Source organism: Ostreococcus tauri, assembly GCF_000214015.3.
Source record: "Ostreococcus tauri WGS project CAID00000000 data, contig chromosome 14, whole genome shotgun sequence".
Classification (NCBI taxonomy): Eukaryota; Viridiplantae; Chlorophyta; class Mamiellophyceae; order Mamiellales; family Bathycoccaceae; genus Ostreococcus; species Ostreococcus tauri.
In genome coordinates, this window is record NC_014439.2 from 376,642 (window position 1) to 402,910 (window position 26,269).

General features: G+C 59.8%; 15 protein-coding genes across 15 annotated transcripts; 6 read left to right on the forward strand and 9 right to left on the reverse strand.

The window, feature by feature from the left end:
* Nucleotides 1-44: 44 nt before the first annotated feature.
* OT_ostta14g02080 (Tim10/DDP family zinc finger) lies at nt 45-347 on the reverse strand (the record flags this gene model as incomplete). Its single annotated transcript, XM_022982588.1, has 1 exon — nt 45-347. The coding sequence occupies one exon, from the start codon at nt 345-347 to the stop codon at nt 45-47; it is 303 nt and encodes a 100-aa protein (XP_022841359.1).
* A 547-nt stretch (nt 348-894) lies between these two features.
* Nucleotides 895-1,935, forward strand: OT_ostta14g02090 (DNA-binding domain; the record flags this gene model as incomplete). Its single annotated transcript, XM_003082988.1, has 1 exon — nt 895-1,935. One exon carries the CDS (start codon nt 895-897, stop codon nt 1,933-1,935), a length of 1,041 nt encoding a protein of 346 aa, XP_003083036.1.
* A 50-nt stretch (nt 1,936-1,985) lies between these two features.
* On the reverse strand, nt 1,986-3,086 carry OT_ostta14g02100 (Sugar fermentation stimulation protein; the record flags this gene model as incomplete). Its single annotated transcript, XM_003082989.1, has 1 exon — nt 1,986-3,086. One exon carries the CDS (start codon nt 3,084-3,086, stop codon nt 1,986-1,988), a length of 1,101 nt encoding a protein of 366 aa, XP_003083037.1.
* A 112-nt stretch (nt 3,087-3,198) lies between these two features.
* OT_ostta14g02110 (unnamed product) lies at nt 3,199-5,616 on the forward strand (the record flags this gene model as incomplete). Its single annotated transcript, XM_003082991.2, has 1 exon — nt 3,199-5,616. One exon carries the CDS (start codon nt 3,199-3,201, stop codon nt 5,614-5,616), a length of 2,418 nt encoding a protein of 805 aa, XP_003083039.2.
* Nucleotides 5,617-5,680: 64 nt separating this feature from the next.
* On the reverse strand, nt 5,681-6,355 carry OT_ostta14g02120 (Maf-like protein; the record flags this gene model as incomplete). Its single annotated transcript, XM_003082992.2, has 1 exon — nt 5,681-6,355. The coding sequence occupies one exon, from the start codon at nt 6,353-6,355 to the stop codon at nt 5,681-5,683; it is 675 nt and encodes a 224-aa protein (XP_003083040.2).
* A 184-nt stretch (nt 6,356-6,539) lies between these two features.
* Nucleotides 6,540-7,847, forward strand: OT_ostta14g02130 (Arf GTPase activating protein; the record flags this gene model as incomplete). The annotated part of the gene is made up of 1 exon (XM_022982590.1): nt 6,540-7,847. One exon carries the CDS (start codon nt 6,540-6,542, stop codon nt 7,845-7,847), a length of 1,308 nt encoding a protein of 435 aa, XP_022841360.1.
* Nucleotides 7,848-7,918: 71 nt separating this feature from the next.
* OT_ostta14g02140 (Thioredoxin-like fold) lies at nt 7,919-8,587 on the reverse strand (the record flags this gene model as incomplete). The annotated part of the gene is made up of 1 exon (XM_022982591.1): nt 7,919-8,587. The coding sequence occupies one exon, from the start codon at nt 8,585-8,587 to the stop codon at nt 7,919-7,921; it is 669 nt and encodes a 222-aa protein (XP_022841361.1).
* A 680-nt stretch (nt 8,588-9,267) lies between these two features.
* On the forward strand, nt 9,268-12,288 carry OT_ostta14g02150 (MIF4-like, type 1/2/3; the record flags this gene model as incomplete). Its single annotated transcript, XM_003082995.2, has 1 exon — nt 9,268-12,288. The coding sequence occupies one exon, from the start codon at nt 9,268-9,270 to the stop codon at nt 12,286-12,288; it is 3,021 nt and encodes a 1,006-aa protein (XP_003083043.2).
* A 52-nt stretch (nt 12,289-12,340) lies between these two features.
* Nucleotides 12,341-13,111, reverse strand: OT_ostta14g02160 (Protein of unknown function DUF4504; the record flags this gene model as incomplete). The annotated part of the gene is made up of 1 exon (XM_022982592.1): nt 12,341-13,111. One exon carries the CDS (start codon nt 13,109-13,111, stop codon nt 12,341-12,343), a length of 771 nt encoding a protein of 256 aa, XP_022841362.1.
* A 205-nt stretch (nt 13,112-13,316) lies between these two features.
* OT_ostta14g02170 (unnamed product) lies at nt 13,317-13,850 on the reverse strand (the record flags this gene model as incomplete). Its single annotated transcript, XM_003082997.2, has 1 exon — nt 13,317-13,850. One exon carries the CDS (start codon nt 13,848-13,850, stop codon nt 13,317-13,319), a length of 534 nt encoding a protein of 177 aa, XP_003083045.2.
* Nucleotides 13,851-14,053: 203 nt separating this feature from the next.
* Nucleotides 14,054-16,609, reverse strand: OT_ostta14g02180 (Glycosyl hydrolase, family 13, catalytic domain; the record flags this gene model as incomplete). The annotated part of the gene is made up of 1 exon (XM_003082998.1): nt 14,054-16,609. The coding sequence occupies one exon, from the start codon at nt 16,607-16,609 to the stop codon at nt 14,054-14,056; it is 2,556 nt and encodes an 851-aa protein (XP_003083046.1).
* Nucleotides 16,610-17,653: 1,044 nt separating this feature from the next.
* Nucleotides 17,654-19,540, reverse strand: OT_ostta14g02190 (unnamed product; the record flags this gene model as incomplete). Its single annotated transcript, XM_003082999.1, has 1 exon — nt 17,654-19,540. One exon carries the CDS (start codon nt 19,538-19,540, stop codon nt 17,654-17,656), a length of 1,887 nt encoding a protein of 628 aa, XP_003083047.1.
* A 1,650-nt stretch (nt 19,541-21,190) lies between these two features.
* OT_ostta14g02197 (6,7-dimethyl-8-ribityllumazine synthase) lies at nt 21,191-21,901 on the forward strand (the record flags this gene model as incomplete). The annotated part of the gene is made up of 1 exon (XM_003083001.1): nt 21,191-21,901. The coding sequence occupies one exon, from the start codon at nt 21,191-21,193 to the stop codon at nt 21,899-21,901; it is 711 nt and encodes a 236-aa protein (XP_003083049.1).
* Nucleotides 21,902-22,043: 142 nt separating this feature from the next.
* Nucleotides 22,044-23,264, forward strand: OT_ostta14g02200 (UbiA prenyltransferase family; the record flags this gene model as incomplete). Its single annotated transcript, XM_003083003.2, has 1 exon — nt 22,044-23,264. The coding sequence occupies one exon, from the start codon at nt 22,044-22,046 to the stop codon at nt 23,262-23,264; it is 1,221 nt and encodes a 406-aa protein (XP_003083051.2).
* A 66-nt stretch (nt 23,265-23,330) lies between these two features.
* On the reverse strand, nt 23,331-26,111 carry OT_ostta14g02210 (Nucleoporin, Nup133/Nup155-like, C-terminal; the record flags this gene model as incomplete). Its single annotated transcript, XM_003083004.2, has 1 exon — nt 23,331-26,111. The coding sequence occupies one exon, from the start codon at nt 26,109-26,111 to the stop codon at nt 23,331-23,333; it is 2,781 nt and encodes a 926-aa protein (XP_003083052.2).
* Nucleotides 26,112-26,269: the final 158 nt, after the last annotated feature.

The following is a 26,269-nucleotide window of genomic DNA, read 5'->3' on the forward strand; positions in this document are numbered from 1 at the left end:
CATTCTCGTTTAAAAATGAATCAAACACGTCGTCTAAGACGCCACTACTTCCCCGCCGGCTCGCCCGCCTGCGCCATGGCCTCCTGCATGGACGCCGCGTTAAGCTCGGCGAACCGCACGCTCGCCCGAGCGCTGTGCTTTAAAAACTTCTCGCAACACTTTGACACGCACTTCTCCTCGTCTTGCTCGAGCGTTTTCCTACGAAACGACTGCACGCACGTCGAGAAGCACCGCTCGACCAAGTTGTTATACATTCGCAGCGAGTCTCGCGTCTGCATGGCGTCGATCATCGACGTCATCTTTGCCTTGTCCTCGTCGTTGAACCCCTCGAGCATTGACGGATCCATGACGGTGGTGCGTCGCTCGACGTGTTCCCACCCGCACGCGCGTCCGTGCCCCCGCGCACGCGCTCTGCGGACGACCGATCCGCGGTCGCCCCACCCGCAGCCGCCGCGCGCGAGGCGACTCGACCGCGAGGCGTGATCGATCGATCCCCGAGCCCTAGCTCGCGGCTACGAGGGCGACGCGGGCGGGTGATTTTTTCAATCGGGTGGGCGTGTGATAATATCGGGTGTTTTGGTGATGTGGGGTGTGGGGTCATCACTCGTGGGTGTGTGGGGTACACGGTGGGGTACACACACACCCGCGCGCGCGCGCCCGCCGCCGCGGTGTCACCGGACGAGGGCGTGTGTACCGCGTTTTCAACGGAAGATAGAGCGCGACGCGACGACGAACGGGACGGGCGAAGGGAAGAATCGTAAAGTGTAATTTTTTCACACGCGATTCGCGAGGTCGGAGGGAACGAACGGGCGAACGCGACGACCGTGGGAGCGTCGTGAAAGTCACGAGTATCGGAGAAGGCTGCAGAAGACAGCGAGGTTGGAGATAGCGAGCATGAAGCTTCGCGGACGCGAGAAGAGCGCGAACGAGAAGACGAAGGAAGAACCAGTGACACCGGTGATCGCGGAGCCCGCTCGAGGACAGAGCGAGGAGGCGGTCGTGCCGTCAGATGATTTTCTTTGCCTGTTCGACGAGAGCACCAGGGAAGCGGCGACGCTTGCGAACCAGACGACGCATTGGGAGGAGGTCTTCGCGCAGCACGGAGGAGACGTCGTGGGAGAGCACTTTCCACATTTCGAAGATCTGAAGTACAAGCCTCTGAGCGGACGAACGTTGGCTTCGACGTCCACAGGACGAGTGTCCAAGCGGAGGAGCGGGACGCGAAAACCGAAGGCGCAACTGAACCGTTTGCAACTTCCGCAGAACCAATTGCAGCTGCAGCCCCCTCTTCCGCCGCCCGTACCCGTGCCGATGTACCGATCATCGACCGGAAAACCTCGTAGTTCGAAATACAACGGTGTCTGTCGACACGCCAAGTCTGGACGATATGAAGCGCACGTGTGGTTGCGAGAGTCTCGTCGACAAGTGTACCTTGGCGGGTATCTCGAGGAAGAGTTTGCTGCTGAGGCTTTTGACATCATCGTTTTGAAGCTCGCACGTATCGGATCGAGAAGTAGAACCGGGTCTAGACCGCTGAAAATGAACTTTCCTGAGGGGCGGTATGCGAATTTGCTTCAACTGATCGATTCTTTGACGCTCGATGAGCTCATCATGGAGGTGAGACGGCACAGCGAAGGTTTTGCTCGGGGCTCAAGCGGCTATCGAGGTGTGACTCGACACGCCAACTCAAAATTCGAGGCTCGACTCGGCGTTCCACGAAGCAATCACATGTACCTCGGTCTATACGACTCCGCAGAGAAAGCCGCCGTCGCGTACGACCAAGCTTTGGTTCAGGTGCGCGGAAGGCGTGCGTCGACGAATTTTCCGCTGTATAACTACGACGAGCACATACGCCAATACGAGATGACCAAGGCGCGACAGAACGTCTCCCAGGGGAAGCAGCACGTAACTTTCCAACAATTGGACGACTACTGATAATCCGTTTTTACCCTCGATATGATTTGATACGATTGATGAAATGTACATTACCTGTTCTCACTACACTTGAACTCATCACCCTCCCCAAGCGCAGGCCATATTGGCAGCGGCCCTGCGTCGAACGCCTTCCCGAGGTCTTCGCCCTCACCCCAACACACTTTTTGTACTAGAATTCGAACCCCCGCGTGTTGAGCGAGCTCTAAATATTTCGCGAACGACGGACACGCTGCACCGTTGGGGCGAAATCCCTCCACGTCTGCTCGGCTGCAGATGAAGAGAATCACTGGGTGCACATTTGGATCCTTCGCCAACTCGGTTAGCTCGCGCAGATGCTCGATCGCCCGCGCACTAACCACATTTTCTCCGTCCGGTCCTTTTTGACCTCGTTTGCCCCACGGAAATATACCTGCTCGCGCGTACGGCGCAGAGCCGCTCGGCGAGTACACAGGATGCGGTGCCTGTAATCGCGCGCGTTCCTCCACAAACTCTCGCGAGTAATCCGTATCTACGACTTGCTTCACCTCTAAAATAGTCCTAGATCCATCCTTGTGATTCAACACGAAGTCTGGACGATAGTTATTCGACGCGCTCTCCGTCTTCCGCCGCTTCATCGTCGTCTGCGCCGAGACGCCGTCTCGCTCCACCGGCGACCCGTGCAGGCGCGCGTCCAACGCCCCGCCCTCGATCAACCCCTTCGCGATCTTCTCCACCAAGCTCGGATGCGCGCTCACCCACACCCCTCCCAACGCCGCGTTCTCTCGCTCTTCGCATCTCAACAGTCTCGTCACGAGCTCGCACTTCGGTTTACCGCGCGTCCCGAGCGTGTTCGCGTCCACGCCGGGCTGTCTCGAGCACAAAACCTCCGCCCCCGCGCGAAACTTCCCTCCAGAGTCCAGATTCGGCGCGTGCGCGATCGCGATCGTTTTCGTCTCCCCGCGCTCCACGTCCGCGACGTACGGCGACGCGTTCCTCGCGCTCGGTCGTCGAACGACCGCGCATCGCTCGAGCGCGCCGAGTTCCACGAGCGACGCTTTCGACACCGACCGCGGCGTCGTTCCGTCGTCGTCCCGCTCGAGCGCGCTCGCCCTCGAGCGCTTGGACGACGACGGGGTCTTTCCGCCCAGCGCGCGCGCGAACCGTCGGAGCATCGCGGCGCGACGGGCGCGCGCGGAGATGAGTGCGGCGACGCGCGCAACCCACGATGCGTCGAACGTGTCGTCTCAGATCGCGACGCGTGGACGCCGGCGTCGTGCGCGCGCGATGGAGACGACCATGATGGAAATCGTGACGGCGGTACGCGCGCGCCTACCGCTGTTCGACCCGAACGACGAGAGTTTCGTCAGCGAAGACGCTCGAGACATGGGACGATACCTCGAGGAGGTCGAGCGAGAGTTTGCGGATCGGGCGAAGGCGTTGCGGGCGCGAATTGACGGCGGGGAGATTCTGTGTCCGGCTGGGAGCTATCCCATGGCGCCGTGGCTCTGGATGTCGCGGAGACGAAGGGGTATGGACAACGCGCCGACGAAGGATCCGACGCGCAAGCTTTGGGGGGTGTCCGGAGCGTACGAGCAGCCGCACGAGAGCACGTGTTCGTGCGGGACATGCGCGAAGATACGAGGGGTGGACTTTGCGAAGTATCTCAGAGCGGATTCCCGCGGCTCGGCGGGGTACTTCAACGACGGTGAGCGGGAGTTTTTTGATACGTGCAGGGTCCAGGCGTGCAACGAGCACGGGTTGGAGGTGTGCGGCGAGTGCGCGTTCGATAAGAGGGCGGAGAACGATGAGGATAGGTTGCGAAATCGGATGCGGGCGAAAGTGGAGATAGAAGTGGCGAGGCAGAAGGAGTACGGCATTGACGAGTTGACCAGATTGTATAAGAAGTTTGTACCCAGTGAGCTGGCGACGATGGACAAAGAACATGTTCACTCTTCCATTTACACAATGACTTGGGACTTTTGGACCTGGGTGCACTTTACGCAGGCATTAGAGGTGTTTTTGGGTGACAATGTACATATGGACGTCGTGCGATTACGAATCGAACATCACAGGCTCTGTGCCCGGCCGATTCATAAAGAGGATGAGATTTTCATGGCGACGCCCACAACGTTCTGTGTCGCATTCTCGAATGGTCGCAAACACGGTTGCGAGACCTTCACATTGGCTCACATGTTCTTGGAGATCTTAACGATTCGTGTCGAAGGCGTGATCAATTATGTGTCTGTAGGGGACGACAAACTGGGTCACCAAGATGTGAGTTTACTAGACTATTGCCGCATCATTCGATTACTCACACATGGAATGTGGGTTACGCTACGCCATGAAACTGACTTTCTGCTCGACGAGATCCTGTCTGCGCTTTATATACCGTTCCACCATCTCAGAGAAAGACTTGAAAACGACTTTATCCCTGCACTAAAGAAGTTCGTGAATGAGGCCGTGATGCGAGGACTGAGTCGAAACTACGAAATGTTACATAAGGAGGCAGTATTGGAAATGTGGACGAAGGAGCTCGCGGCGGCGAAAGGGTCGTGGCCACCGTTGCCACAATCTTCGGTTGACGTCTTGCAAAAGGCGTGCGATTTGATGAAAGTACGTGCACTAGACGAGCATGAACTCAAAATTTGCGAGCATTTTCCGCCATCCGACGTTATCATCGAGGAGGCAGCCCGGATTGTAGACAACCCGTCGGCGGTCAAGCCGACGAGCGCATCGGCGCATCACACCAAGGCTTCGAAAGCTGTTTCAGCGCCGTCGACGACTCAACTGACTAGTGCACAAGGCGCACCAGATTCGGGGGTGCCAGGCGCGTTTATGATTCTTCCGCGTGGGTCTATTAACGTGGAGATGATGAAAGATAGGACGAACCATGCCCTCGTTTTGTTTGTTCTCGGCAACAAATGTCTTCCAGAGGTTCGTTGCCCAGAAGAAATGCCGACTTTAGACCGTCTAAAGGCGACGATCGTGATTATTCCCGTGCCACTCAGTGCCACAAGTTCTGAAGTTTTTGAAAGTGTGGAGGAACTGTGCAGGAACTGTGTGCATGAATTCATCGTACCCAAGACTTCCCGGGAAAAGGAAGAAATCAGCACGTACTTCGATAACAGTGTGTTCGAGTACGCGGAGTGTGTGGAGAATACTGGGAGTACACCGTTCAAATTTATGCTCGATCGCGAACGCCTAGCGCGTGAAGAAGACGATACAATTAAGGCGATACTTGACATGCGGGAGGTAGTCCTTGCAAACGACGGAGAGTACAAGGAAAGGCCAAAACGTCTTTACTATAAGAGAGGGAATGACGATAAGTTCGAGGACATCTTTCCGCCTCAGTCGTCGAATGAGACCTATGTGCTCTACATGAGGCCAAAGGCCTTCATCTACTTTTCTGTAAGAGATGGCATCACGGGGGACGGCACTGCCGGCAGTAAGCCTCAGCGCTTCAAAGTCGTCCAAACGGTGCAATGGAAAAGAGTGATTGCTGCATTTTGTGACAAGAAGAAGATCTCCAACGTATCCGACGTCGAGCTATGGATGCTTCGCGATGGGATGCCAACTGAAACTAGGTTGGCTCCAGATTTCACGCCAGAAACTTCTCAGTACAACCCGGGCACGGATACCCTTACGATTAAGCGAAAGGTAGGAGCGTATGACTTTCAAACGGGAACTGATAAATTATACTAGATAGATACAACGATTAGCTGCTACCGACTGACTTATAACATCACTTCTTGCTCAAACTCAAGACTCAAGCTCTCTCCAAGATGTCTCCAACCATCGGCTCGAGCTCTCGAGTGAACGCATGCACTGGAAATCCTACGACGTTGAAATAATCCCCCACAATTCCTCGAATGAACGCCGCCGCTGGTCCTTGAATGCCGTACCCACCTGCCTTATCGAAAGGCTCGCCGGTGGCGATGTACGCGTCAATTTCTTCATCTTCCAATTCTGCAAACTCCACTCGAGTTGTCTCACTGAACACTTTCCCACAAAGCTCCCCGACGCGATCCACGCGTACCTTCGGCGTCACGATCGCCACTCCGGTGTGCACTCGACTCGTTGATCCAGAAAGCGCCCGCAACATCGCCCGCGCCTCGCTCGCGTCTCCCGGTTTCTCCATCACCGTCCCGCTCGCCGACTCCACCACCGTGTCCGCTGATATCACCACATCCGGCATCGGTAGATCGCTGTACGAGCTCCAATTCTGACACACATCCATCGCCTTCTTCCACGCCGTGGCTTCCGCGTACGCCGCCGCGCCGTCGTACTTCGACTTGTCCAAATCCTCCGCGAAGGCGCTCTTGACCACCACCACGTTTGTCAGACCCAAAGTTTTCGTTAAAATCTCCCGTCGACGCGGACTCGCGCTCGCGAGAACGATGGAGACCGCGCCGTTGAGCGTCGACGCGTGTCGCAGTATCATATCTCGCTCGCTCGGGCGCGCGAGGACACGCTTCGCGCGTTTTCCGCGAGCGAGCGTGTGACGTGAAGACACGAGTGTGACCCCATCCGACGCCGTCTCGCGCGACACCGCGACACCGCGCGCGCGAAGACGACGCGACTTCGGGACTTCGGGACGCCCGAGCGCGCGCGCGGAAACGTCCGCCATGAGCGCCGTCGATCGCGAGCAACAGCGCCTGCAGAAGCGACTCGTGGACATTCTCAAGCGACCAGAAAATCTCACGTGCGCCGAGTGTTCCTCGAGACTTCCCCGATGGGCGTCGACCTCGCTCGGGGTGTTCTTCTGCACGAGCTGCAGCGGTTCCCATCGCGGGCTGGGGGTGCACATATCAAAGGTGAAGTCGACGACGCTGGATAAGTGGACCGAGGCGCAGGTGGACTTTGTGTCGGGGCTGGGGAACGCGCGCGCGAACGCGTACTGGGAGGCGAACGTGCCGGTGGGGAAGAAACCGACGCCGACGTGGACGAGGGATCAGTGCGAAAGATTCATCAGGGAGAAGTACGAGCGGAAGATGTACGTCGACGAGACGAGGAGCGGGCCGGAGGAGGAGGCGAGCGGGACGGCGGCGCAAGCGACGCAAGCGACGCAAGCGGTGGCGCAGCCCGCGCAGGCGAACGGTGGGGGAGCGTTCGATCTGTTGTCGTTGAATGATACCGCGTCGGCGCCGGTGAGCGGAACGAACGATGCCTCGGCGGCGTTCGCGAGCGATCAGTGGTCGGATTTCTCCGCCATACCGGCAGCGGCGCCCACGACTGCGTTGAACGGATCAGATCAGTGGAGCGATTTCTCGGTGGCGCCCGCGACCGTAGTGCCTACGGCGGCGATACCCATCGCTGATGATGGATGGGGCGATTTCGCATCGGCGCCGACTGCTGCACCTCAGGCGGCGCCGGCGGCGCCAGTTGCGCCACCAAAGCGAGAGGTTTCCAAGAACGACATAATGAACCTCTTCGACACACCGGCGTCGGGACCGACGATGCCGATAGGAGGTGCGTCGGCGACACCTTTCGTGGGGAGTGGTTTGGATCAGCTTCAGGGAGGCGTGATGGCGTCGCAGGGCGGTGTTCCGATGAGTGCATTCCAGCAACAACAGATGCAGCCCCAGATGCACGGAATACCAGGAATTGGGCAACAGCCGGCGATGCCGGGGATGGGACAGCAGCCACAGACGTTCCAAGGGTACGGATATCAGCCGCGACCGCAGATGATGCCGCAGATGATGATGCAACAGCAGTTCATGGGCGCCGCGGGCGCTGGCGCGCAACAATTTGGATACATGCCTCAGCAGCAACAGCAGTACGGGACGCCCCAAATGGACGGACCGATGCCACCGATGGGAGGTACGTTCGTGGGCAATCAGTTCGCGCAAGCTGGCGTCTCCGCGTTCGGTGCGCCTGCGTCCCCTCAGAAGCCCCCGGTGGACACCCAAAACATTCCAGAGTTCAAATGGTAAACGAAATAAGCGACATCAGCGTTAGCGTAGCAATCGTTCTTTTTCATTAACAAGACGAACAAAATTTCACTCTATTCATCGTCGTCTTCCCACTCGACGTCGTCCGAAACAAACTCTTCAAAATCCTCCTCTTCCTCCTCCTCCTGTTTCGCAATCGCCGTAATTGTCTTCCCACCCCGTCGTCTCTGCCGTTCTTCTCGCTCCGCCTGCTCCTTCGCCAACCTTGTCGTCTCCTCATTCTTCCTTCTCGTCTCCTCTCGAATCTCGTGCTGCTCAACTCGATGCTTGAGTATGAGCACGCCCGTCAAGGCGCCGACGACGCCCAAGACGACGCCCACGAGCTTCAGCACCCCCCCACGCTCATCCCGCACGTTGTGCTCCTTTAACATCGTCACCAACTTCGACGGTAACGCCCCAGACATCTCTTCCAACTTTTCTCCGTTCTTATACAACTGATACGTCGGCAGCGCTTTCACGTTGCACCGCTCGGCGACCGCCGGGACGGCTTCGATATCCACGCGACAGAATCGAATCCGCTTGAACTCCGCCGTCTTACTCAGCGTTTGCATGTACGGCGCCATGGATTTCGAGCTCGGGGAGTAATTAGAGACGAACTCCACCAACACGAGCTGATCCCGTCGTCGCAGCGCTCGATCGAACGCGTTCGAGCTCGTGAGGTTTTCCACCCGCGAGAACGCCTTCATCTTTCGCGCCCCACCCGGTCGTCGTCGACCGCTCATCGCGCCCTCGACCTCGACCTCGACCGTCCTCGCCTCGACCACGCGCTCGCGGCGATTCCCTCGCTCGACGTCCGCGCGACGCCCACTTCGAGACGCTCGACCGAAAGCCTCGCGGTGGAGGTTTCGTCTGTCGTCCCGCGTGCGGTCCCATCCGGCATCGACCGGCGGCGCCACCGATGGGGTCGATCGGTGCGGACGTCCGGTCGATCGATGTGGACGTCCGGTCGATGTGGGTCGATCGATGTGGACGTCCGGTCGATCGATGTGTACGTCCGGTCGATGTGGACGGTCGATGTGTACGGTCGATGTGGACGTCCGGTCGATCGATCGGTAGGGTCGATCGATGTGGTTTGATCGATACGTCCGGTCGATCGATGTGGGTCGATCGATCGATGTGGACGTCCGGTCGATCGATGTGGACGTCCGGTCGATCGATGCGTGCGTCCGGTCGATCGATCGATGTGTCCGGTCGATCGATCGACGGTCGATCGATCGCGCATCGATCGATCCCGATCGATCGCCCGGTGGGCGGCACCGCGCGCGCGGGCGAGAGTCCCTCGCGATCGCGTCCACGTCGACGTCGTCCCTCGTCGTCGTCCTCGTCCGCGCGCGCGCGGTCACGGGTGGGAGTGATCGAACGCGCGCGCGGAGGTCACGGCGACAAAGATCGTTCGCGGGCGATGAGCGACAGCGATAGCGATTACTTTGACGAAGACGCGCACATCGGCGGCGGCGATGGAGAGGAACAGACGACGACGTTCGCGCCGGGTGAGGCGTCGTTGAACGTCGACGTCGGGTCGTCGTTATCGTCGAATGATTGGGCGGACATCGATAACAGCGATTTAGTGGCAAAGGTGCGAGGGAGCGCGGGGTTCCGAATCATGCGAGAGATCCAGCCGTGGGACGGGGCGCTGGACGCGCCGCCGGATTTGATCAAAAATAAGGTTTTTGAATATTTTTACGTTCAGCGGAAGGAGAGCGATGTGTACAAGGCTCTGGCGAAGGAGTGTTTTCCGTCCGAGTATGAGCGAGCCGGGGAGGATAAGGGGGAGAAGAAGCGGCTGTCGAACCTGTGGCCCGGGGCGATTATCGACGAGCTCAAGGCAATGCGAGACGCGGCAAAGCACACGCTGAGGTGGTTGAACGCGATCAAGGAGGCGCAGCCTGGTGATTTGTTGTTCTTGAAGCGCGAGGCGCTGAATCACGGCGAAGGGAGCGTGCAGGCGATCGCAGGTAAGATTGTGTGGAACAGCGTGAGCAACAGGATCAAGGATCAAACCTTCGCGGCCATGCACGCGTGGACGAACAAGTCGGGGGCGCAGTCCGGGGGTGTGGCACGCATGTACAAGCACCAACACGAACTTATCGAACAGTTGGACAAGCACTATGCGGCGACGGCGAAGGCGAAGGAGGCTGTGAAGCCGCTCCCGAAACCCCTACATGTGATTTTGTCAACGCCGACGGGTTCTGGAAAAACGTTCACCGCCATTCTCGTCCATCTGCGTTTGTTGAAGGTGAAATATCCAGACAGTATTTTGGTGTATTCAGTGCCGACCAAGCAAGTTTTGAAGCGCGTCGGTCAGGAGTGCGAGGCACACGCAGTGCCATACTGGACCGCCGCCCGCGACGCCTCGGGGGACGGAACCCTTCACCAAGTTCGTCGTCCGTACTCCATTCGTGACAAGGCTCGAAACAAGAAGGCGCTCCGAGCCGCTCGCGCGATCGGTGAAAAGGTGAGCGCCGGCTCCGGTACCATCCAGCAACAGCTCGAGTACGCTGCTGATGTAGGTTACAAGCTCAAGGATCACGGCGCGGGTAAGCCGGACATCATCATCGCTGATCTTAACACAACTGGCGCGTTGCTTAAAGCTGCCGCGCAGGAGTCCGAGAGCTCATTCTATCACCAATCGAAGATTCTTTTGTACTTTGACGAACCAAACATGGGGATCCACCTCGACCCCAACGTTTTGGGTGTCGTGTCGACCATCCAGGCCAACATGCCGCACACCGCCGTGCTAGCGTCGGCCACGCTCGGGGCCTGGGAAGGTCTTGAACCTTGGTGGCGGGGTCCGCGGGATGCAAATCAGATCACAATCAGCTTAGAGCCGTACGAACTACCTATGTCCAAGCTTGCTGTGTTCAATGAGGGTACGAGTGAGTTCATTCCGATGAGCACGCTCAACGTGTTCGAAAACTATGCCGAGTATCAACGCGTCATGCAAGACTACCGCTTGCCTTGCCTGCTGTTGCGTCACTTGTCGTCGCGACACGGGAACGACTTGTTGCAGATCACGCCTCCGGGTGGTGAGTGGGAAAAAGTCCAAGGTGACGTCAAGACGCTGCGCCTGGCCATGGAACCAACGTTCACCAACCTCTCGCAGGCAGACTTTGAAAGGCTGCAAGTCCGTTGGAAAACCGGCGAGGATGCCCCAAGCAAGGTCGACGGTATCCGTGGCGCTCTTTCGAAGGAGGGTGTAACCATGGTCGGTTGCCTCGATCCTCGTAAGATGGCGTTCGAGCTCGCTGGCTTTGGCAACCAAGAGGCATGGATCCAAGACGTTCACAAGATGAACAACAAGCTCAAGGAGGCGGAGCGTATTCTTAAGGAAAACGCGAAGGCTGAAAAGCGCAAAAAGAAGGAGGATGAAGAGGCCGACAAGGATGGCGGTGACGAGGGTGCAGTTGGAATTGTGACCCTCAGACCGATGTTGAAGATTAGCCTCGCCGAAGCGCTTGAAGCCGACATCAACACCTTGGTCATGCTCTCCAAGGGTATTGCGTACGCGTGCGGTACGGGGACTGAGCCCATGGTGAAACGTTTGTATAACCAGGCGCTTTTGACGGTTCCTGATTCGCTCCGTGGCCGCTCGCCACCGCTCAATGTATTGGTTGTTGACTACTCCTCTATCTACGGTACAGATTGTCCAGCCGTCGATACGTTGTTGTTGCAAGAGGATCTGGGTCGACTTTTGGCGTGGGAAGATCTTCAGCAGTTCCTCGGTCGTCTGCGAAGAGACGGTACCGCCGTTTTCTACTCCAAGAAGACAATCCGACGAGCTACTCTCGGTGCCGCGATTGAGGCGGAGGAGACCACGGTGCTCATTGAGTTCCAAAAGTCGGTTGAAAAGGCAGTGCTCGATCTCGAGAAGGCACAAAAGCGTGATGTGGAATCCGTTTCATCTCTCATCAGCGCGCTGTCTTCTTCATCGGGTCGCACCGCGGGCGAAGTGGCTTCCTACGTCTTGGCTTCCATCGTTGCCTTTGCCTTCACCGCTCCCGCACACTTGAATGGCGCCGGCGTCTATCCGGCGTCTATCCCGGAGAGTGACAAGGAACTGTTGGCGGCCATTGTCAAGAACATCGAGGGTTACAGCGATGCACTTGAGGGTGTTTTGAAGAAGATGTCGGAGCAAGTCCGCGCCGTGAGCACGCTCGAGGCACTCGCACTTTCCGCCGATCCGTTCGCAGCCAGAACTGGTGGCGCTCGCGTGCTCAATATCGCAGCGCAGTTGCTTAAGGCGTTGTACGATGCCGATATTTTGGCAGAAGAGGCTCTCTTTGCCTGGGCGAACGCCAAGCGTAAGGACCTCCTCGCTGAGTCTGATGGCGGCGACGCTCGCTTCTTCTCGAAGGTCAAGCCGTTCATTCAGTGGCTCTCGGAAGCTTCGGACGACGATGACGAAGATAGTGACGAGGAATAGGTGCGTTTTTAATCTCTAATACTAGTCCCCTACATGACAAAGCTAGACTACGCTAAAAAACTATCTTCACGCTCCCAGACGCGTTGTGAGACACCTTGTGCGACGCGCGGAAACCGAGCATCCGAAGCGCTTGCGACGCGGAGTCGAACCATTCAGACACGCGCTCATCATCGATTTGTAGCGAACTTGGAATGCTCCAGCCATAGACAGAGCACACATCGCCATCCCCGAGTGCGCACTCGATCGAGTGCACGTTCAGCGCGCACGAAGACAAAACCGCCGCCGCGCTCGTCATCGACTCTGCCTCCATCGCGTACACGCACGGAAAGTCGAGCAATATCCCAGCGATCGTCACCGGCGACAACGCGCTCCCGCTCGCCTCTAGAACCGCGTCCAAATCGATTACGACGCGCTCGTCCCCCATCGCCCGCACCGCGAGCGACATCGCCAGTCGCGCTCGATCCCACGCCTCCGCCGTCGCCCGCGCGCGCGTCCCGCCCGCGAGCTCCGGGACGTCTCCGTCCAGGCACACGAACGTCCTCCGCCTCCCTTCCCCATCGAGCGCCCGCGCGTTTATCACGAACGTCGTTCCGCGCATCGTCGCCGCGAACACGTCCGCGCGCGGTGTCGAGAGCGCGTCGCAGACGTCCGGTAAAATCCCCACCAAGTCCTCGGCGGAGACCCCGGGGCTGTAATCATTCATGAAACTCGTCCGACCGCGCGTCGCGACCACGGAGAGATCGCGAGCGAGCGAGCGAGCGAGCGAGGCATCGCGCGTGACCCGATCGCGAACGACGGCGAGGACGCGCTCGAGGGGGGACATGTCCGGACGTCGTCGATGGCTGAAACGTGCCACGTGGATGTCTCGGAGGGATGACGCCGCGGACGTCCGGGACGGACGGATGAGACGCGCGACCGACGTCACGAAGGACGTGCTGCACATATAATTACATCGTTTCATCGCGCGCTCGGACGGCACGGCGTGCACAGAATGACCGACGCGAGACGCGAGACGTCGCCGAAGGGCGCTATATTTGTATCGCGTTCGACGCGCCGAACAACGGCTCGGCCACGCACGCGGGTCGGGCGTCCTCCCTGAACACCCGGTCGCATCCCTCGCATCCCTCCGCGAAGTACACCGCGTACCTCCCACTGTTTGGATCGAGGGGTACGAGCGCGCAGCTCTTCATCTGCTGCTTATCCCTGGCGATGAACGCGCCGGATTCGTCGCCTTCTCGACACGCGCACGCGGTGACGCACGAAAACAACGGAATCGGGATGCCCCACAAGCACCAGATCACGTCCGTGCACCCCGCGCCGCACGGACAATTATACGCACAGATCGGACACACCGCGCACAGCGGTCGAAAACATCCCGAGCACGCGTCACCGCCGCGACATTTGTGCAGACCGGTGAAATCGTCCGATGTGGCCCCATTCGGGAGCGCTCGGGCGTACGTCACCGCCTCGGCGTACGTCGGATCGCGGTCGACCCCGGTGTGGGCGTCGCGGATCATTCGCATCGGTTGCACGGGCGCGCGCGGTTTCACGGCGTCGTCCATCGCGCGCGTCGGGAAGTCGCGACGTCGACCGGTCGACCGGTCGGTCGTTGGTCGGTCGGTCGGTCGGTCGGTCGGGTGTCGCGACGCGCGACGGCGGGGTCGGATTTGTACACGAATGAATGAATATTCAACACCGCCAAGGGAGAGAGAAAGAAGCAAAGAATGTTATTCGTAGTGAATGAATGCGTCGGTGAGCGAGGCGATCACGCGAGCGAAACGGCTCGGAAGATGACGGCGGAGCGATCGGCGCAGAGGTAGGTGTTTTTGCGAAGTCCCGGCAAAAACATTGCCTCTGCCGTGTACGAATCCGCCTCCGCGATGTCCTCGGCGGAGAGGACATCGAACGGTGATTCCAAAGAGGTGTCGAGGATGAGCTTCCACTTGCATCTTTCAGGTGGTGACGGGAGCTTTAACATTGCCGGCTCGTGGTGAGAGTTGAAGGCGATGTAAAACTTATCCGTCTCGGGCTTGTCCTGAAGGGTGAAGGCCACGAATCGCGACTCCTCGTCCCACATCGGAGTATCCGGAAGGTGACCGTGCCATTGAATGTTATCGGCGCTCGGAAACGAATCGAGACGGAAGGCGCTGTGCTTCTTCCGCAACGCGATGACTTGTTTTGTGAAACGCGCGAGACCGTCACCCGCGAGTGGGCTCGACGCCTCGCTCCAATCGATCCAGTTCAACGCATTGTCGTGACAATACGTGTTGTTATTGCCGCACTTAGTGTGGCCGTACTCATCGCCCATATACATCATCGGAACGCCCTGAGCGACGAAGAGCGCCACCACGAAGTTGCGCATTTGTCGATCTCGCAGTGCGACTATCTCGGGATCCCAGCACTCTCCGTCGTCATCACAGCTCAAGCCACAGTTCCAGGAGGCATTGTGCTCTTCTCCATCGCGATTTTCCTCTCCGTTCGCATGGTTCTGCTTCTCGTTGTAGCTCACGCAGTCGCGAAGAGTGAAACCGTCGTGGGCGGTGACAAAGTTGATGCTCGCGGACGGACTTCTGTCGGCATAAAGGTTGGGACTTCCGCACAAGCGTTCGGCAAACAAACCGGCGTACCCGTCGACGCCTTTAATGAAATTGCGAACATCGTCACGGAACTTACCGTTCCACTCTGACCACACGCCGTAATGCGGGAATGACCCGACTTGGTACAGGCCTCCGGCGTCCCACGCCTCGGCGATGAGCTTTGTGCCAGCCAGAACCGGATCGTTGCTGATGGCATCGATGAGCGGCGGATCTTGGAGTGGCGTACCAATGACCACTTCCTCCAACATCGGCGTCTCCGCCGTGGGTTCACCGAAAATGTTCGCGCGATCCCACATGCTCGAAGCTCTCGTGAGGATGCTCGCCAAGTCGAATCGAAAGCCGTCAATGTGATACTCCAGGACCCAATACCGAAGGCACTCTAAGATGAACTCGCGCACGACGGGATGATTACAGTTCATCGTGTTGCCACACCCGCTGTAGTTGTAGAATTGTCCCTCTGGAGCGACCATGTAGTACACGCGGTTGTCCAAACCTCGGAACGACAGCGTCAAGCCTTGCTCGTTGCCTTCCGCGGTATGGTTGAAGACAACGTCCATGATGACCTCTATTCCCGCTCGATGGCACTCTCGAATCATTCGCTTGAACTCTCTCGCCGCTTCGCGTCCGCAATCGTCCGCCCCGGCCTCGGCATACCTCGTCATCGGGCTGAAGAAGTTCACGGTGCTGTATCCCCAAAAGTTACGCCTGAACTCGCCGGTGACGTGGTTCAGGCTGTGATACTCCATTTCGTTGAACTCGTGGCACGGCATGAGCTCAATTGCGTTCACACCGAGCTGTTTTAAGTACGGAAGGGCCTCCTCTATCGCGGCGTACGTTCCCGGTTTCGCCTTGGTCTCCAAATCTGCCGTTAACCCGCGCGCGTGCGCCTCGTACACAACCAAGTCTCGCATCGGGCGCTTTGGCGAGGTCACGCCCTCCCAATCAAAATCCTCCTTCCCATCGCTCCGCAACTTTTTGGGCACCCCACCCGCGTACTGCGGCCAGCAATCTTCCGTCCCGTCCTCCTTCTTCGAAGCGACTCCGTACTCGGGTCGACTCACGGTGAACTTTGCGTACGGGTCGAGCAAAATCTTGCTCTTATCAAATCTGTGCCCCGCTTCCGGCTCGTACGGCCCGTCCACCCTGTACCCGTACAGCACATCCTCCGCGCACCGCGGCAGCGCGACGTGCCACACGCTCCCAGTCTTATTCGTCGTCTCGTCCAACTCGATCTCGCCCGCAATCTCTCCGCGCGCCAGTCCCTCCGGCGTCCACAGCACCAAACTCACCGCCGTCGCCGCGCTCGTGTACACCGCAAAGTTCACCGTATCATCCGGACATCCAACCACTCGCGTCGCTCCCAGAGCGCTCGCGTCACCCCTCCGAGGGGTGTCGCACACGCCCGGGACGCCGCGCGGCGCCGTTCGCCGTTTCGCCTCGCGCGCGACGCGCGTCCGCGCGTGCACGTCGTCCACCCCACGCCCCGCGTCCGCCACCGTCGTCCGCGTCGGCCTCGTCTCCTTCGCCTTCGACGTCTCCCGTCGCCACCCCTCCGCGTCCTCGGTGGAGACCGCGTCGAGCGTCCATCGCGTCGCGCGCGACCGTCGTCCCGAGACGCCGCGATGGGGCGATCGCGTCCACCGTCGCGCGCGCGCGAGGGACGTCCCCTCGCGCGCGCGCGCGGGGGCACGCGATCGCGCACTCGCGATCGCGCGCGTCGCCATCGCCCGCGGTCGTCCGCGCGCGGTGTCGCGCGCGGATAACGCGTCGCGTCCGCGACGAGGCGGTTACCGCGCGACGTCGCCGCTGGCGATCGATCGAGGTGTCTTTGGCGATCGATCGGTACGTTCGGATTTTGACTAATCTCGGGGTAGGTTGTGCACACCTTTTCTTGAGTCATAATCCGTCACGTCATGTATGGGTAAACAGTATGAGGGGGGTACTCCAACTTGTGTTTTACCTTGTACAAATTTCGGCATGAGAAGGTGCCGGGAAAAGGCTACCGTCTTCGAAATCGCCCATTCGGCGACTCGCGCGAGATGCGCGGCTGCGACGAGCACCGCACGTCGCGAGATGTGGTGATTCGTTCAAACACAGTATACAGGTGTGGTGTAGATCGCCACTAGGGCGCGACGCCGTGCGCGGCGCGCGCGGCGTCGTCGTTCTAGTTTTCCAATTTTTTCCAATTCCATCTTTCCTCACCGACGCGTGCCCGACGCGACGCGCGGTTTCATGGTCGTTTCGACGCGATAGGCCCGCCCGCAGTTATCGTGTGGACGGTGTGCGGGCGTTGCGCGGCGTGTGCGTCGTAGGACGCGCTGGCGAAACGCGAAAATAAAAAAAAAGACCCCACTCTTCAAAATATTTGGAAAATGCACGAGGTGTGAGATTTTCGAAACTTAAGTTACATGACATCATGGTGAATGTGAGAAGCGACGTGGTCGACGTGAACTCTTACCGACGATTTCAAGCAGAGAACGACGACGTTTCGTTGAATTATCGTTTTCTTTCCCAACGAGGACGTGGAGATCTCCTTGAAAGGAAGTCGAGTGCGCGCCGACAGCCTCATCAAGTGGATCATCTTCAGCTTCTTTCAAACTTGCCTTTGCCGCGTCCCCGATGGCTCTCGCTGACGTCAGAATGTTCAGTAAGTGTTTCTTTGCGAAATGTTGATTGTACACCTTGCGAAGGCTTTTAATTTTTAATCAAAGAGCTTGCATTGAATTCAGTTCTTCACCGATTACCCGTTACAAAAGTTATTACTCGTATCACATTTCGCGGGTGGACGCGAGGCATTTCCTGTAGCGAGCTTTGTTGCAAGTGTCGCACACGCGTCCACCGCTGACTCTGTCGCGGTAACTCCGCTTCCCTCGAGAAACCGCATGCGAGCATAGCGCGCACGTGAACGGTGGTTGTTTTGCGAGTAAAGTGATTTGGTAGCATCTTGCGCACACGCGTCCATCGCCGTCTCCGCGGTAACTTTTTTTCCCTTGCATCTCTCTGTCGCACTCAAGGCACTGAAACTGCGGCTTCTTTGCATACAAAGCGTTGTTGTAGCAAGTGTCGCACACGCGTCCATGGCCGTCTCCGTGGGAGTGACTTCGCGACTTTCCTTGCGGAAAATCTCTGTCGCACCGTCCGCACGTGAATGCCGGCAAAGTCTTCGTACATCGCGTCTTCTTTCCGAATGTCTCTCTGATCTCGTTCCACGTATCCTCGCGGGTGACCCCTCTGTTATGGCACACACCGGGCTGAGAAAAGTTCATTCCGACGACGCCGTCCGCGGTGTGCTCGTGCAAGGTCCCGTAGTGCGCGGTGAATACCGCTTCGACGAAGAATCCGGTGCTCGCAATCGCGCGCGCGACTTCCAAAATCGACGGCGTCGACGCGCACGTTCTCACGTACGTCTTCGCCAACTCGACCGCGCTCGCTTCATCCTGTCCGTGAATGACCCACAAACTGCATTGAAAATCAGCATCAGCATGGTCGTCGTCGCCCTTTTGGGCTCGTCGAACGAGTGCGTGTCCTCGCTGAATGTCGTGCGCGCGCCCGTCGCCGAGCAGCGCCGTCAAGTGCTCGTTGATTCGTCGCTCTACATCGACACTTTCCCCGACGTACGCGAACACGAGTCCGTCGTCGGTGCGAATTCTGTAGTGATAGCACCCGCGTACGTTCAGATATCGCACCATCGATCCCGCGGCCGTCTCGACCTTTTCCAAAGCCTGACGCAACTCGAATTCGCTCGCGTCCAGCGCCATCGCCGCGACGCGAACCGCGTTAAGATTTTGACACGCATACTTTGACTCCGCCGCGTTGAGCGGGGAGGACCACTGTGCGTTTGTTGAACTGGTGGTACGTCGAAATGCACGTTGGCGACACGCTTCATCATCATCCATCATGTCGACCTTCGGCAGCCCCGTCGCCGCGAACAATGGCGCTTCACTCGCGAGCCAATGCGCGAACCTGTCCGGCGCGCACGCGCTCGGTGAGACGCGCGAGTAAATGTCTGAGATGATGCTCTCGAAATCCACGCCGCGCACCGTCTCATTGTTCATGGTCTTGGCGCACAATTCGGCATTAAACACCTCCAAGGTGACGACCGGTGCTCCTCCGAGTCCGTCCCCGGCGGCGCGTGTGACGTATTTCAACGCGAGCGTCGCCGCCGTCGCGACACCACCAGCGGTATCTTTGGGCGCGTCGTTCTCCACCGGCGCATCCAATCCGACTCCGCTCGCCGCCTTCGGCGCCGCCTCGTCTCGCCTCGCGGCGTTCGTGACGTCGCCGAGAGCGACGCGTGTCGCCTCCGCCGCGACACCACCAGCGGTATCTTTGGGCGCGTCGTTCTCCACCGGCGCCTCCAATCCGACTCCGCTCGCCGCCTTCGGCGCCGCCTCGTCTCGCCTCGCGGCGTTCGTGACGTCGCCGAGAGCGACGCGTGTCGCCTCCGCCGCGAACGCGACGCGCGCGTTCGCCGCATCCGACTCGGCGTCCGCCTCGGCTTTGGCTTTAGCTTTGGCATCCGCGCCACCGCGACCCCCGACTGGCCAACCAACACGTGCGTTAGCAGCAGAGGACGCTTCCACGAATGCCTCACGGTTTCGCTTCCTCCACCCCGCGAATGCGTAGTCGTATCCACCGCGGTATCCCCGCGGCATTGCTCCCGTCCTGCGCGTCCACGGCGGACAGTTAGTTATTAATCCGCCATCGGCGCGCATCGAACGAACGCGTCACCGTCGTCGACGCCGTCGCCCGCGCGCGCGCACCGCGACGTGAAACAAATCGACGCATCCTTGCGCGCGCGCCCGTCGTCATCGCGCGCTCGCGCGCTCCCCGGCGGCGCGATGCACGCGCCGCCGGGGAACAGCGCGCGCGCGATGCGATCTCGACCGATCGCCCCCTCTCCGCGCCGCGACTCCGCGTCGCGCCGCGCATCGTCCGCGAACGAGACGTACCTTTATTCCCTCGTCGATGTCGTCGCGCGCGCGCGCACGGAACGTTCGCGTTCGAGTCGAATTCGCGCGCCGCCGTCGCGCGCGACAATTCGAAATCGCGCGCGCGCCGAGTGCCGACGCGACGACGCGTCGTCGCCGTCGCAGGCGTCGCGTCGCGCGCGGCCGCATCGCGTCGCATTTTTTTTTTTTTTTTTTCGCGTCCGCATCGCGTCGCCCCCCGCCGCGACGCGTCGCCACCGGACGCATCGCGGCGGGGTGTGCCGCTCGCCGGTGGCGTTCCTCGACTTTTAGGGTATTTTGTGTTCTAGACCCTAATTCTAGGGGAATTGGGTTCGAAGTTTAGGGTTTAGGGTGAGGCGGGTACGACCGCGGGGCGCGGACGGGATAGAATTACAAGCACGTCTCTCATCGACTCCCCGAATCCGTCGCGCGCGCGGCTGCCGACGTGAACTGGGTCATGAACCGCGCGTCGGCGCGTTTCTCGTCGATACCGCGTTTCTCGTCGACTCTCGATCTCGATTTCTCGTCCATTTCAGTACGCTTCTTCAGCACCTCGTCTCGATCGACTCCCCAAATCTCCACGCGCTCGATCGCGAATCGCCTGGCGCCGTACTAGTTTGTGACGTCATTGATTCACCGTCGGACATCGATCGGTACACGATGTCTTTGGCGATCGATCGGGACATTCGATCGGTCGATCGATCGGTCGATGCCTTTGGCGATCGATCGGTCGATGTCTTTGGCGATCGATCGGTCGATGCCTTTGGCGATCGATCGGTACATCGATCGGTGCGTCGATCGATCGCCGTCGTCGCGCGAAGAGAGTGGAAGACGGAACCGTCGGCGCCGCCTCCGTACGGTGCCAGCGCGGCGGCGTTGGCGAAGAAACCAGCCGCGATGGCAAAAGGGTGGGGTGTACACTCATCAGAATTGACGACTCGCCGTCCGCCGTGATCGGAATGTGTCTCACAGGGCCTTCATCAAGCTAGCGCGACGCGGGCGACGCGTGGCGTCGCCGACGCGAGCGCGAAGCGGATTGTCGAGCTCGGGCGAGCCGCCTTCTCGGTCGTCGTCTGAGGTAAGAAGCTTGTTTTCATTTGGAGAAAACTGATTAGGTGTACGAAATGTAGAATACGATCCTGTATTAGTACAATCGTGCCTCGTCGACGCCATCGCACGACATCGAACGCGCGCGCGCGGATGACGTCGCGAATGTTACGGGCGCGTTCGATGTCGCGCGCGACGGCCGCCCGGGACCCGCGCGCGGGCGTCGAACCAGGGTTTAGCACGTGTACGCGCGGTCGCGCGCGCCCGTCGCTCGCGCGCGCGCGAGAGGCGTGATCGACGCGCGCGATGGATCGAGGCACGGCGACGATGTTCGCGCGCGCGCGCGCGACCGCGCGTCCGGGACATCGCGCGCGAACAGTGCGCGCGGCGGCGAAAGGGTCGTCCGAAAAGAAACGTGGACGCGCGAATGAACGCGCGCCGCTCCCGCGGGAGTACGCGCATCACGCCCCGGGAAGCGTCCAGGAGACGGATGACGTCGTGCGGTGGGGATACGCCGAGCCGGAGGCGCGAGAGAAGTGGGCGAACACGGTGATCACGCACGTGGGCGACGGCAGTCGGGAACCGGTGCGCCTGGGCGTGTGCGTGGGAGAGTTCCACAATAAACTCATGGATCGCATGCTGGAGGACGCCCGAGTGGCGGCGGAGACCATGGGAGCGACGATCGATCGAGTGATGTGGGTGCCGGGGACGTACGAGGCCCCGTTGGTTGTTGAGAATATGTTGCAGGACCCGACGCTGGACGCGTGCGTGGTGCTGGGATACATCGAAAAGGGGTCGACGCTTCACGGGCAGGAGATGGGGTCGACGTTCTCCATCATCGCGAAACAGCTCGAGTTGGAGTACGGGAAACCGGTGGGTATGGGGATCATCGGTCCGGGGGCGACGGCGGAACAGGCTGAGGAACGCGTCGCGTACGCGGGCAACGCGGTGCGGGCGAGCGTGCGCATGGCGAGGACGTTCACCCCGGCCGAGGCCGAGGACGACGACGAACGGTGAGTTTTTCACTCGCATAAAATCGTATTTTATTAAATTTCTCGAATTCGCACACCCGCCGTCGTCCGCATCGTCGCTCGACTTTGCGACTTTGCTTTTCGGAACGCGCCGCGGCGCCTCCAACGCACATCTCGCCTCGTTCGATATGCTCATCCTCGCGTCCAGGCGCGCGTGTCGCTCATTCGCGCGAGTTGACGTTATCACGCGCGCGTCTTCGAGCGCACTCGCCTCGTCGTCCGCGAGCGCGTGCGCGAGCGTCGATGAAGAGCGCTCGTCGAGGTCGTCGTCGACATCTTTCGGAAACACGCGCTCGCGCCGCGCGCCTTCGCTCGATCTCTGGACGACGTCGAACGGCGCGCGTTCATTCGCGTCGTCCGCGGTGGAGCCCGAGAGAAAGGAGTCGAGGGAGCTCGATGGATCGAGCGGACGCGCGCAGTCTCCAGCGTCTGTTTCGAGCGACGCGCCGGCGCCCGAGGCGGAACGCACGTGGGTCGACGAGATCGTACCCGCGCTCGCGGTCCCATACGCGAAATTAATTCGGTTGGATCGACCGATAGGGACGGCGCTCTTGGCTTGGCCTTGCTTTTGGTCCATCGCGCTCGCGGCGGAGGTCGGCGCGCCGCCGGACGCGCGGCTGCTCGGTTTGTTTGGAGTCGGGTCGTTTCTTTTGAGAGGGGCGGGGTGCACCATCAACGATCTATGGGATCGGGATATCGACGCAAAGGTGGCGAGAACGCGAAATCGTCCGATCGCGAGCGGGGCGGTGAGCGTGCCCATGGCGGTGGCTTTTCTCGGCGCGCAGCTCGCGCTCGGCCTCGGCGTGTTGGTGCAGTTGAACGATTACTCGAAAATCTTAGGAGCGAGCTCGCTGGCGCTCGTCGCGGCGTATCCAGCGATGAAGCGCGTGACCAACTGGCCCCAGGCTTTCCTCGGGTTGACGTTTAATTGGGGAGCGCTCCTCGGTTGGGCCGCCGTGCACGGTTCGTGCGACTGGGGGGCGGTGCTCCCGCTGTACGCCTCCGGTGTTGCGTGGACGCTAGTGTACGACACTATATACGCGCACCAGGATAAACACGACGATGCCAAGGTCGGGGTGAAGTCGACCGCGCTCCACTTCGGGGCGGACACGAAGAAGTATTTATCCGCGTTTGCGCTCGCGGGGACATCCGCGCTGTGCGCGTCCGGAGCATACGTGGGCCTAGACTATCCATTTTATCTCGGCGTCGGGGCAGCGGCGTCGCATTTGGCATGGCAGATTTCCACTGTTGATTTGAACGACCGAGACGACTGCGCGGCGAAATTTCGTAGCAATTCGACGTACGGAGCCCTCGTGTTCGCTGGTATAGTCGCCGGCAAGGTATTTTGAGTCTTTTGTGGTGGGTGAACTAGTATTAGTGTTTGTAGTCGTATCTATCATTCGTAGAGTGCGAATTCAGGCCGCAAGGGCGGTGTCGATCACATCCATTCGATCTTCGACGTTACCTCCTGCGGCGAGCAGCGCTAATTTTGCCAGCGACAACGCTCGACGCTTCTTGAGTGCATCAGCGCCGTCTCGGTTTCCGATGGCGGCCAAAGTTTCGCTCGCTTCCGAATACTTACCGACGCGAAGCTCCATCAACCAACGAAGATCAGGATGAGACGCCAAAAACCGTTCCAAGTCGCCGTGGAACTCCACCGGGAGATCGCGTAAAAGCACCGCGTCTCGATCTTGCTCAATGGCCAACTTCTGATAAACAAAGTGTGCAAAGCTCTCTTCACCGTCCTCTTGCGCACCGAGGAGCGTTCGCATGTAGTGATGCAATCGTGGAACACCACCCGCAGTGTCACAAATTTCGAAGAGCTCGGCGTAACCGAAGTGCGCCTCTGCAACCGCCGCCACTGACTCAATGGTGACATCCACACCCTCCGTCAACGGACCGTGTTGCGGTCTGGATTGTTGAGGAACCGTCGCGCTCTGCTTCGCGCAGTTGAGCAAGGCGGAGAGTAGAATTGTCCGATTCTTGACGTATTCATCGTGCGCGTCGATACGTGCAGTCGAATGCGGGAGAGCCGCGTTCAGGTACGCAGCGCAGGCGTCAAGCAACGGAGCCGCCACAGCCTGCAAACGAGATCCGAGAACTGGCCCAAGACCCACGCCCGTGGTGCTTTCCGCGGCTTCGGCCTGAAGTTTGATCGTGACGCTCGCCAAAGCGTGCAGTGCCTCGCGCGCCTCCATCTCACACATCCAGCTAACGCCGGAGCTTGCCGAGTGCGGATACATTGTGGTGCGTCGCCTTCTGAAGTCGTTCGCAGCCTCGATGGAAACGAGCAAGCCGCGAGCACATGTGTCCAAAATCAATGCTCGTTTTTCTAAGTCGTTGTCCTCCTTGAGTCGCTTCTCGAGGACCGAGGCCGTGGCTGGGAACATGGAGCACACTTCGCTCGAGCGGCTAAAGCAAACCTCGAGATCGGATCTCTCGTCTAAAGCGCTGTCGATGGCTTTCATCTCCGCTCCTGCGTGCGTCGCGATTTCCTCTAAGATTGTCCTCGCTTCATCGTCCGCCGTATTCTTAAGGTCGACAAACCTTGAAGTCGCAGAGATCATCTCTCCGTGCGTCAAAATCTCCAAGCGCTCATCCGAGTCGATGTCGTTCCAGACTCCACTCTCCGTCAAAAAGTCCAGGAAACTCAAGTAACGGCCAATCTTTTCCGCGACATGCTCTTCGATTGATGGACCGCCGCGATTGGACTTCCCCGACAACTTCTTGGGGAGCGCATCGATCGAGCTTTTGCTCATGGTTGCAAACGGCACAGCCTCGCTCACGAAGGCTCCCGCCGCGCGGAGTCGCGACTTTGTCTGATCACGCGAGCCGCTTTGTCCGGCGAGGTAATTCTCAAATTCCGTACGAACGCACTCGATCGCGTCGGCATCGTCCACCGCGTTGGCACTCGGACCGTCCCCGCGCGAAGTACGCTTGTTCGGAGTCACTTTTCCAGCACGGCGCGGAGTGGTCTGTCTCGTGTGAGGATTGAATGTCGTGACCCCGCCTTCATCCGATAGGAGAACCCACTCTCCCGGACGTACGCACTTCACATCAAGGATAGGCTCGTGATTGGACGCGTCCATGCGCGCCAACACGCGCGAGTAGTCCAAACCTGTAAACATAGCCGCAGAGCCATCCTCAGCGAGCACAAAGGTGTCCTCACCTTCGACGTACAATCGCACGCGATTGAGGTTGTTTGGAAGTGCTCCGGCGGCGGGAACTGCGGATGCGACGATCTCCAACGCGTCGGTGCCGTGCGCTCGCTGGAAGCGATGGAGGGAACCCTTGCCGTCGCACTCGACGAGGAGGGTGATGTCCACTCCCACATCTGTCAGTGTCCAATCAGCGGAGACGAACGAGACGTTGGAGCTCGTGCGGAGCGCGCGCTGAATTTGCTTCACGATGTTGTGCGCGTGCGCGAGCTTGGCCGGTCGCGGCGTGTTCGAGACATCGATTGACCACTCCTCGAGCGCCCCGTCGGAGACGCACACGAGCAACCGTTTTCTTGTCTCGCTCGACCCATCGACAAAGCTCAGCGAGCGCACGCCCCCGGGCTTGTGCTTCCGACTCAATAACCCCCCGGCGGCCATCGTGGCCGAGCGAAGCGCCCCCCACGCGCGATTCTTCCCTGGCGTCTTCGTCGGCGACGCCGTCGCCTGGCCTTCGCCCCCTGCTTCCTCGTCGTCGTGCATGTCGTCCACCCAGTGACTTCGATTCTTTCGATCGAACGCTCGAATACTCAACTTCCCGTTCGCAATATCCCCCACGATCTCGTACAGATCGCCATCGGCGTCACCGACCACCGCGCTCGCGCGTCCGCTCGGCGTCCGCGTCGCCGCGCACACCGTCGGCGTCGCCCGCGTCGTTCCCTCCGATCCATCCTCCCCCTCGATCACCCGCACGCTCCCTCCTCCCTCGTCGTACGCATTCATGATCAACACCCCTCGCTTTCCGCTCCCGAACACGACGCACGCGTCGTCGCTCACGAACGCCGCGCTCGCGCGCGTCCCGTTCGCCCCGACCGCGCCGTCGACGCCCGCACCGCGCCCGACGCCGACGCGCACCACCTCCCCTCGCGATCCGTGCGCGGAGAACATCATCGACGCCTCCGTCTCCCTCGTTCGCGCGTCGCGCCCGTCGTTCGTCCGCGCGTCGCCGTCGCTCGGTGCGAATCTCCAAACGTTCGTCATCGTCGCATCGTTTCCATCGCCCACGCCGTGCGCGTCGCCCCGCGCCCGTCCGCGGTCGATCCCACCGACGACGCATGGCATGACGTTCGCGTCGCCCCGCGGTGTCGTCGGCGCGCGTGGACGTGTGCGGCGAGACGGACGGAGACGCGGTGCTTTGG